General features: G+C 42.2%; 1 protein-coding gene across 1 annotated transcript; it reads left to right on the forward strand.

Moving 5' to 3' along the window:
• Positions 1 to 433: 433 nt before the first annotated feature.
• Positions 434 to 10,402, forward strand: LOC146342824 (vomeronasal type-2 receptor 26-like). The gene is made up of 3 exons (XM_084808015.1): positions 434 to 565; positions 5,831 to 5,957; positions 9,483 to 10,402. The coding sequence occupies exons 1-3, from the start codon at positions 434 to 436 to the stop codon at positions 10,400 to 10,402; spliced, it is 1,179 nt and encodes a 392-aa protein (XP_084664141.1).
• Positions 10,403 to 11,083: the final 681 nt, after the last annotated feature.

Raw genomic sequence — 11,083 nt, forward strand, 5'->3', positions numbered from 1 at the left:
GTCTAGATGTGGAGCAGTATATAAATGTTGTAAAGAATACATTATAAATGAATGAATGAATGAATACATACATACGTACATACATACATATTTCACCTATGAGTATTCTTTTAATTTTATGTTAGTGAACATTGCAATGCAATTTAATATTTAATGCATTTTCTTGTAAACTGCATAGAGCTATTTTCAGTATGGTCAGTGGTATATAAATCTTTTAAATAACTAAGTAAATACATCTGGATCCATTCCCCTATTAATCAAAAACTTTTTGACTAAATTTCAGTGGGAAGACTTGAACATGGTTTGATTCTCGTGTGTCTTTTTCTCTTTCAACTAGCTCCAGCGATTTCTTAAAGGCATTTCATTTAACAACTCTGCTGGAGAAAGAGTTTCTTTGAATGATAACAGAGAAATGGAAGGGGGATTTGATATAATGAACTTGATTACATTTCCAAACAAGTCTGTGGTTAAAGTAAAAGTTGGATGGATAGATCCCACTGCACATGAAGGAAAAGTATTCATCATTAATGAGGACATGATTGTTTGGGATAGGGGCTTTAACCAGGTGTGGATTCTATGGTATTGAACATTCTTGGTGAGGAATGACATTATGACTGTGACCACGTGTGGATTGTATACTTGGTGGGCACACTAGTATAAAGATGGATGAAATGGAAGTCAGAAGCAGAAATTTTTTTTCTGCCTAAACTGAAGCAGTGATGGGTAAATAGAAGAGGTTTGCACAAAGCCCCTCTTCGATTTGGACCCCCAATTCAGCACTTCAGAAAAATGGCCTGATTGGGCTTTGACCAATTTGGAGGCTGTTCACTTTGAGTCAGGACTGATCCTGAGATGAGGTTTGGAAATTCAAAAACAGCTACTCCTTTTTTTCCCTCTTGGTCAAAACTCAATGATAGCTGCATGCAACGTAGCCTCTTAGGAGGAGATTACACCTGGCAAATGTCAAAAATGTACATAAATGCAGGGGACTTTGTGCTACATGCCTTGATATGCTGATTTCTTTTCTCTAAAGGAAGAATTATAACACAATAGCAGGGATGGTTACTCCTTCTGAGAGGATAAAGCTTACCAAATTTCAGAATTATATCTACAGGTGTTTTTATGAAAAGGCAGCCTTGGCATTGGAGCATCTCCCAGATAGGAAGTGCATACTTACCCATCTTCCTTGAAGACTATTGTTATTAAAATGACAGATGTCCTAGAGATTTCCCTAAGTCATGAGCTTGCAGAGTCTCAGAAGGAATCACTTCCACTTCTCCCCCCCCCCCCGATATTGGGTGCAATGTGAGGCAAGCTGGCACACAGAATTGAGGTGTCCCTCAGCAAGACACGTTTCAGAAGAATAGGTGCTGGGGCTCAGGAGTTATGATGAACAAAAACCAGTTTAAGGTTGTTTTCATAGTGAAGTGTGATGGCATTGGAAGTAGCATATCATAAAATGAAGTTGAAGTCTGAGAGACAGCAGAAAGTTACAGCAGAAAGGAAAGTATTATTTTGATTGAAAGCATGAACAAATAAACTGAAGCTAAGCTACCCTGATCTCTCAACTATTAAGTAATAGCCCATCCTATTGTTTCCCTTCCTTCTACTCTAAAGTAGAAGGAAGGAAAGAAGTGGATGGCACCAAGAATTTTTAGGAAAGGCTAAATACAGTCACAAGAAAAATTTGTGAACCCAAATGATAATTACAATAATTTACCACAATAGCCTTTGTGAATCAAAACCAGTCCATTCCTAAAATTCCCATAGTGTTTATATTATCCAATTCCTTGTCTTGTGAAATAAAACCATGTTTAAATCAGGCAAATAATTAGAATCAGGTGTTTAAGTCATTAGGTAGATCTTCAGGAGTGAGTTTGGGAAGACCCACCCTACAAAAGGATCAGAAACGTTGTGAGTTTGGTCTTCACCATATGGTTGTGTGGAAACATGTCATATCAAAATCAAAAGTAACCTCTGAGGAACTCCAAAAATCAGTTATTGCTGCTCATCAGTCTAGAAAGAGTTACAAAACCATTGCTAAGGATTCAGGGTTCTACCAATCCACTGTCAGATCTACAAATCTACAGATCCACTGGCAGTCTACAAATGGAGAAAGTTCAAGACCACAGCCACTCTACCCAGGAGCGGTCGTCCTACCCAAAGTTCTCCAAGAACAAACCAGCATATCATCCTGAAAGTCAAAAAGAATCCCAGAGCAACATCCAAGATCTGCAGGTCACTCTCGCATTGGCTAATGTGAATATTCATGACTCAACAATCAGAAAAAGACTGAACAAGAATGGTGTTCATGGGCATATAGCCAGAAGGAAAACCACTGCTTTCTAAAAAGGACATTGCTGCCCATCTGAAGTTCACTAGATATCACATAGATGATACCCAAGACTTCTGGAACAATGTTCTCTGGACAGACAAGTCAAAGGTAGAACTTTTTGGCCTCAGTGAGAAACGTTATGTTTGGTGAAAAACGAACACTGAGTTTGACCAGAAGAACATCATCCCAACCATCAAGCATGGTGTTGGGAATGCGATGGTTGGGCCCTTCTTTGCTGCCTCAGGACCTGGATGGCTTTCCATCATTGGCACAACCATGAATTCCTCAGTGTATCAGAAGGTTCTAGAGGAAAATGTCAGACCATCCATCTGTGAGCTGAAGCTGAACCGGAAGTGGGTCATGGAACAAGACAATGATCCGAAACATACAAGCAGATCTACAAAGGAATGACTGAGGAAGAAGGAATTCCATGTTTTGGAATGGCCTAGTCAAAGTCTGGACCTAAACCCCATCAAAATGATGTGGCAGGACCTGAAGTGATGTGTTCATATAAGGAAGCCCTCACATGACATTCAGTTGAAGCAGTTCTGTAAGGAGGAATGGGCCAAAGTACCTCAAAACTGATGTGAGAGACTGGTCAACAGTTAAGGAAATGCTTACTTGAAGTCATTGCTGCTCAAGGGGGTTCCACCAGGTACTAAATCTAAAGGTTCACATACTTTTTCACACATGGATATAGAATCAGTTGTTTGTTTTTGATTTTGTTTTAGTCTGAGTTTATGTTGCTAAATTAAGATCTAATAACATTTTAGGTTGGAAATATGTGACAAACTTAAGAGGTTCACAAACTTTTTCTTGCCACTGTAGAACTCAATCCCTCCCTGAAAGCACAGTGATTGGAGCTGCTGGTTAAATGTGCCCCTATGATTAGAAGGTAGACCTGTTTATCACTTCTCTGCACTTCCTCCCACTCCCTTTGCTCATGATCTCCTGCAGGATGATATTCAAATGAGACATAACATCAGGGCACTTCTGAAACATGAGCTTAGAAGCCTCATTCTCAAATGTGTTTTGTTTGGGGGGGCGGGGGGGAGCCTGCTTCACCTTGAGAAGAAAAGGAACTGCATGGAAGTGGCCTAATTCTGCTCAGGCTTCAGCCTTTGTTGAATTCCACTGCACAACCTTAGCAAAATGTGCTCTCGAAAGAAGCCATAGCCCTGTACCACATTCAAAACTGAAGAGAGCTGAAATATTAGAGTCCTGAATATATGAATGCCTCAATATTCTACCACACACACACACACACACATACACATGCACACACACGCAAACGCACACATGCCATAAATATTTACTATGCCTTGATTAAACTTTAATACAACTGAGAGAGACAAAATCTTAGTAATCCACAATGGGAGCGTGGGCCATCACTTGGCTTTCTGTGTTTTTGGGGATGATGTAAAACAATTTTGTTACTGTTGGCAAATCACGTAAACATGTCATGTTTCCAACCCTGAATATGAACACAAGCAGGAGAGTAATTCTCAGGTAATTTTCACAATTTCCAAAACTTAGATTAATGTTTGAAAGTGCACATTTCTCCAACAGCACACTTGTGCAAAGGCTCATTTCCTCCTGAATTTGCATCATCACATTTATGCCTATGGCATTGTGGGTGTGTGCTATTAAAAATGTGCATTTTTCTGAATAGGTATTTTTCAAATATTTTCAATATAGGCATATTTCAATGAAATATTTCAATATTTTATTTATTTATTTATTTATTTCTATACCGCCCAATAGCCGAAGCTCTCTGGGTGGTTCACAAAAATTAAAACCAAACAACACACAATAAAACAATTTAAAATATATAGAACATTAAAACCACAATATAACAATACAACCACAATAAAACCTAGCAGCAGTACAGGAGTTTAAAATACAGATTTAAAACAGCAAAGATAAAAATTTAGAAAGCTAAAATGCTAAAATGCCTGGGAAAATAAAAAGGTCTTCACCTGGCGCCAAAAGGAATACAATGTAGGCGCCAGGCGAACCTCACTAGGGAGCTCATTCCAGAGCCGGGGTGCCACAACAGAAAAAGCCCTCCTCCTAGTAGCCACCCGCCTCACTTCCTTTGGCAGGGGCTCACGGAGAAGGGCCGCTGATGATGATCTTAAGGTCCGGGCAGGCACATATGGGAGGAGGTGATCCTTCAGGTAACCTGGCCCCAAGCCATTAACGGCTTTAAATGTTAACACCAGCACTTTGAATCGGGCCCGGAAATGGACTGGCAGCCAGTGCAGCTGGAAAAGTACTGGCGTAATATGAGCTCGCAGGCCAGTCCCTGTTAACAATCTTGCTGCCCTATTTTGGACCAGCTGAAGTTTCCAGACCATTTTCAAAGGCAGCCTCACGTATAATGCATTGCAGTAACCCAGACAAGAAGTTATCAGAGCACGGATAGCTAGGCTATCTCTGTCCAGATAAGGTAACCAGCCTAAGCTGATAAAAAGTGCTCCGTGCCACTGAGTTCACCTGTGCCTCAAGTGACAGTTCTGGATCCAAGAGCACCCCCAAACTATGAACCTGATCCTTTAGGGGGAGTGCAACCCCCTCCAGAACAGGTTGAATATCACCTAGCCGGGCAGACGAACCACCCACTAACAGCACCTCCGTCTTGTCTGGATTGAGTTTCAGTTTATTAGCCCTCATCCAGTCCATTACCGTGCCCAGGCACTGGTTCAGAACAGCCACTGCCTCACCTGGTTTTGATGAGAAAGAGAGGTAGAGCTGGGTGTCATCTGCATATTGATGGCACCTCAGCCCACACCTCCGGATAACCTCCCCCAGAGGTTTCATGTAGATGTTAAACAGCATGGGGGATAAAATAGAGCCCTGTGGAACCCCATGGCACAATTGCCATGGCACAGAGCAATAATCCCCCAGCACCACCTTCTGGAATCGGCCATCCAAGTAGGAGCGGAACCACTGTAGTACTGTGCCTCCAACTCCCAACCCAGACAACCTATCCAGAAGGATACCATGGTCGATGGTATCAAAAGCCGCTGAGAGGTCCAGGAGAATCAACAGGGTTGCACTCCCCCTGTCCCTCTCCCGGCAGAGGTCATCCCACAATATTTCAAATATTTTCAAATATAGGCATTTTTCTCCATATTTTAAAAAACAAAACAGAAGTGTTTTAATCCAGGAAAGCAAACAAGCTGAACTGACTTTTGATGAGCCATGTAGGGACTCTTGGCTTGAACATCATATGTTTTCCATTCTCTAGATGGGACACTCAGCTGAGTAGGCCATTTCTTCTCTCCAGCCCCCAAATAACCTTCAGCTAAACAACAGACTGCAAAAGCATTATCTGCTGTGTTCGAGAAAGTTCTGGCACATGCTAGGCTGTACTACATTCTGCATACTCCCATTCCAAGTGATTACATGCTTATTCATAGGGCAGCTGAAGATTTAAAAAAATTCAAAACTATTTCAATAATTCTAAACATTCTTCACTTTTCTAAGTAGGTCCCACCAGTTTCTGTCTGTAGTGCCTCCTGCCACCCTGGTTATCGGAAGATAAAGAAGGAAGGGGAGACATTTTGCTGCTATGATTGTAATCCATGTCCAGAAGGAAAGATTTCAAACCAAACCGGTAGGTGATCGGATATTCCAAACATTCCAGGAAAAAGGGTTAATTCTGTAGTACCATTTTGGGAGTGGAAGCTCTTGAAATTTGTATGTAATCATTGCAAATGAGTCAGATATTGATCTGTATCATCCCGATGCATTTAACTTCAAAACTAGGTTGGGAATTCTATCTTGTTTACCATGACTATTCAACCTTTGGAACTGGAGGGAGACATGGGGAAAGAGTTAATTTCAATCACCGTAACGTTCAATGATTAAAAAAAAAAAATCCTGCTGGTGTAAGACCAGAGTTAAGACCTCAGTTAAGGCATCTCGTATTGGCTTAAGCACCACAAAGCCAGGAAACTGATGCCTCAACAAGTGTGCTCCGTGACTGATAATGTTGTTCTGCAATGTCAGAAATTGTGCTTGCTTAACTTACCCCCATACACTCATACTTGTCCATGGTCTTTCTGTCCAAAATCAGATGGGGAGTGTGAAGGGAGGAAGTGAGTTACCCGAAATCTTAGCACTGTAGGCAGGGACAAAACACTGCTCAAATTGAACACCAACCCAACAAAGTAGGCTACCAACCCTGACGCCTGACTCAGCCTGAACCAGGAGACTCTCAGGACTTATGGGATACCACTAAGGCTTCCAGAGCAAGAGCCCAGACCAGAATCCTCTTTTTCAAAGCCCTAGACCTGACACCTTAAACTGTAGCAATAACCAAACAGAAAGCTCTTGGTTTAGTACCAAGGATAATTGGAATGAAGCTCACACATTCAATCAAGATGTGTGTGTGAAGGGAGAAAGAGAAAGGGGATAACATTCAAGAGAACTAGATGGGAATTCAGAGAGAATGCTTATGGATGTGGATGTCCATTGCGGGGATATCTGGCCCCTTTGGGGCTCACTGGATTTTGCCACAGCCCCCGGCTGAGGTGGCATTTGCAAGTAAAGACAGGGGCTTTTTTCCCCTGAACTACAGGAAACATTGGTTCCTGGAGTTCCTGAGGAACATTTTCCTCATTTAAATCAACATTAATGCATATTGCTGTCACATCTTGAGTAATTTATGCAAATTTAAGCCATAATTTGTGCAAATTGTGTCCATAAATATGCTTAACTTGTGCAAATTGCACAGAAGGAGAAATTTAAGCACAAAGTATGGGAATTATGGCCAAAATTTGCATACATTATCCAAATTGTGACTGCAATTTGCAAACATGCCAATTTTAACAGGGGGTGAAATGTGAAAATCCATGATGTGGCCTGACTAGATAGAAATTGAGTCAGGCCAGCTGGCAGTAGGTGAGCCAGAGTCCAGGAGGGTGGTGAGCTTCTAAAATATTGGCAAACCTGACCTTCCCAGATGTTTTCCTCTGACATCCCTACTTATGGGTTCCATAACTCAATTTATTAATTCTACAGGTATCATTTTTATAGGTCATAGACTTAGGAGACGTATAATGACAGAACATTTTCTGTGTGACTCATGTTAACTAAAGGGGAACTCCTGTGCCTTTTTAATATAGTGGATATCAATTCTGATATTCATCTGAAATTCACAGACTGACAAGGACTCAAGTGATGTACATTCACATTTGAACCAGCCTCTAATTGAAGATAGAGTGGGAAATAATTAGTGATAAAAGTGGATTTTATCCAATGCCTTCAAAATACAGCTGATTTTTATATTTACATAATCTGGTATGGCTTCCACAGATTGCAGTGACATCTAGCTGGCTGTGATATGTTTGGAGTGGATTGTGTGCAGAATCGTCTTATTAACTTGTGCTATGCTACTGTGATTCTCTGCAAATGCCAGATCAGAATGGTGTTAAAAAAAAATGCAGGGAGAGTTCTGTGGGAGCTGTCATCTTGCATCTTTCATTTAGTGATTCACTTCAACATTTTGTTGAACACTTTAGCTTTATCCATTCACAGTACAGCAGAAGAAAGGGTGGGAAATGAAATGCTTTATGGTGTGTTAAAATAAAGATTAAGAAAACAAAGATATTATACAGTAACTGAGAACATAAGGAAATATTGAAGTCAAATTTGCTAAGGTATTTAAAAAGAAGAGAGGGAAGATGAAGAATCCTAAGGACGAGGAGCTCTAAACCTCCCCTACTTATCCAGTGGAGGTCTTCTACTGTGAAGGCAGAGAAAGAGAATGCAGTTTGGCTAAAGTAAAACAAGAGAAGTTGGAGCAGCATCATGAATTAAATGACTGTTCTAAACCAATGGGTCTTAGGAAAGTACTTCACAAGGCAGAAAGTTTCCAACCACGACCACTTACCAGAGGATCATTCTGAACTATTATTCTAACAAATAAATGGCTGGTGGTTGGCCAGCAGCATAAGATGAGTATAAGTTACTAAATACATTTCTTCATCAAGAGGTTATCACTGCCAAAGATGTATTTGGTATCTTTTCTGCATGGAAGAAAAATTTAGGAGTATACTTCTGGTGTACCAAAATGCCTTCCTACTAGGGATGTACGAAAGTCACCTGGTCTCGCAGCTTGCTTCGCGGTGGGGGGGAGGCACTTCGCTGCTCCCCCTGAAGTTCAGGCCGGGGGGGGAGGCTTCCCGCCTTGCCCGGCCAAAATTCAGGCCGGGGAGAAGCGCCCCGTCTCCCCAGCTGTGAACTTCAAAAGAAAAAAAAAATGCCCCTGTGATAAGCTACATAACGATTAACGTAGCCTATCACGGCTAGATCTGCAAAGTCAGCTGTGATAGGCTAAGTTAATCGTCACGTAGACTTTCACGGGTGACTTTGAAAAAAAAAAAAAAAAGCTCGTACACAAATGGCGGCCCCCATAGGGAGCCACCATTCGTGTTCCTTATTTGGTCCCTGTAGTCTACGTAAAGATTTACGTAGACTATGGCGAAAATAAGGGCAACGCTATTTGCATTGCCCTTATTTTCGCCATAGTCTACGTAAATCTTTATGTAGACTACAGGGACCAAATAAGGAACGCGAATGGCGGCTCCCTATGGGGGCCGCCATTAGCCGTACGCGTTTTTTTTTTAAGTCACCCGTGATAGGCTACGTGACGATTAACGTAGCCTATCACAGCTGACTTTGCAAATCTAGCTGTGATAGGCTACATTAATCGTTATGTAGCCTATCACAGGGGCGTTGTTTTTTTTTTTTACTTTTCTTGTAATGGCGGCGGCGGCAGCCGGTCGAAAGACCAGCTGCCGCCCCCGCCTCTGACAAAGACCTGCTGAACCGCCGCCAGGACCCGCTGCCGGGAGGGACATTCGTGAAAGGTAAGTCCCATCCCGGGGGGGGGGGGCAGAGAATTTCTCCCCGAACAACCTTCGGAGGACCGAATGCATTGGCACTCGGCCCCCCGAAGTTTCGGGGAGAAATTCTCCCCCATCCCTACTTCCTACAGGACAAAATTCCACATTTGGAACTACAAGATAACAGTCAGTAGAAGCAAATGATAGTTAGTCATGGAATTTAGCTCCAGTGTACATATTACTTGGCATTCTTACCATCCATCTTTCTTTCTTTTTTCTTCTTTTTTCAGACATGGATGACTGTTTCAAATGCCCAGGAGATCAGTTCCCAGTCATGTATAGGGATCAATGCATTTATAAAGTTTTAAGCTTTCTGTCCTATAGAGAACCCTTAGGGAAATTTTTAGCATCAGTAGCTATTTCTTTTTCCCTGATCACAGTCTTTGTGCTGAAGACTTTTCTGAAGCACAAAGATACCCCCATAGTCAAAGCCAACAACCGGGGCCTCACCTACACACTCCTTGTCTCTCTCCTGCTCTGCTTCCTCTCTTCCTTGTTATTCCTTGGCCAGCCAGGGAAACTGACCTGCCTTCTCCAACAACCAGTGTTTGGTTTGGTCTTCTCAGTAGCTGTTTCTTGTGTGTTGGCTAAAACCCTCACAGTGATTGTAGCTTTCATGGTCACCAAGCCAGGGTCTAGCATGAGGAAGTGGTTGGGGAAAAGGCTGACCAACTCCATTGTCCTTTCTTGCTCCCTTATTCAAGCTGGCATTTGTGCCTTGTGGCTGGCAACCTCTTCCCCATTCCCTGATATGGATATGCACTCAATGACTGATGAAATCATTATGGGATGTAATGCAGGGTCTGTCATCATGTTTACCCTTGTCCTGGGCTACATGGGTCTTCTCTCCATCATCAGCTTCACTGTGGCTTTCTTAGCCAGGAAACTGCCAGACACTTTCAATGAAGCCAAGTTCATCACCTTCAGCATGCTGGTGTTTTGCAGTGTTTGGTTGTCTTTTGTTCCCACCTACTTCAGCACCAAGGGGAAATACATGGTAGCCGTGGAGATCTTCTCTATCTTAGCTTCCAGTGCTGGTTTACTGGGTTGTATCTTTACCCCCAAATGCTACATTATTGTGCTAAGACCTGAGCTGAACAAGAGGGGGCAATTAACAGCAAGGAAGTACATCATTGGCTTGTCCAATTAAATGCTTTGCTCCTGTAGCATCTCAAGCATGGAGATATCACATATGCCAATCCAACACATCTATTATCATGTTGTCTCCATCTATCATTCAAGGGAGAGGTGAGACATCAAAAACCTTTCCATTAGCCTTGCTTAGACCAACTAGGTATTTTGGAGAGATTTGTTCACTTTGCCCCACCCCCAATGGATACAATTTCCTTTTTTTATTTGAACCAATATGTGAATTGAAATTTGTTAATCCATCAAAAATCACACTTCTCCCAATTCTGCAAGGGAATTCTGCAAACTAAAAATGCAGAAAAAAATGCATACATTAGGGGAAAAAATACACCAATATATGGTTATTGGTTCAATACTGTTCAAAATTATTCCATTAGGAAAAGTGCTTGGAAAAATATTTATAATGGCAGATTTGTGTACAAACTAGGGATGGGGCAGAATTTCTCCCCAAAACTTTGGGGGGCCGAGTGCCAACGCATTCAGCCCCCCAAAATCGGCAGTGAAATTCTCTGCCCCCCCCACCCACCCGGGATGGGACTTACCTTTGACGAATGTCCCTCCCGGCGGTGGGTCCCGGCGGCGGTTCGGCGGGTCTTCATCAGGGGCGGGGGCAGCAGCTGGTCTTTTGACCGGCTGCCGCTGCCACCATTATAAGGAAAGTAAAAAAACAAACAAACCCCGT

The sequence above is a fragment of the Heloderma suspectum genome, chromosome 6, assembly GCF_057233095.1.
Source record: "Heloderma suspectum isolate Gila_16-S chromosome 6, 16-S_ref, whole genome shotgun sequence".
NCBI lineage: Eukaryota > Metazoa > Chordata > Lepidosauria > Squamata > Helodermatidae > Heloderma > Heloderma suspectum.

Excerpts from the sequence above, each read along its gene's own strand:
- LOC146342824 (XM_084808015.1), top strand. The coding sequence starts at position 434 with ATGAACTTGATTACATTTCCAAACAAGTCTGTGGTTAAAGTAAAAGTT. Across the intron at positions 566-5,830 it reads GGGATAGGGGCTTTAACCAG|GTCCCACCAGTTTCTGTCTG; the intron begins GTGTGGATTCTA and ends TTTTCTAAGTAG. Across the intron at positions 5,958-9,482 it reads AAAGATTTCAAACCAAACCG|ACATGGATGACTGTTTCAAA; the intron begins GTAGGTGATCGG and ends TTCTTTTTTCAG.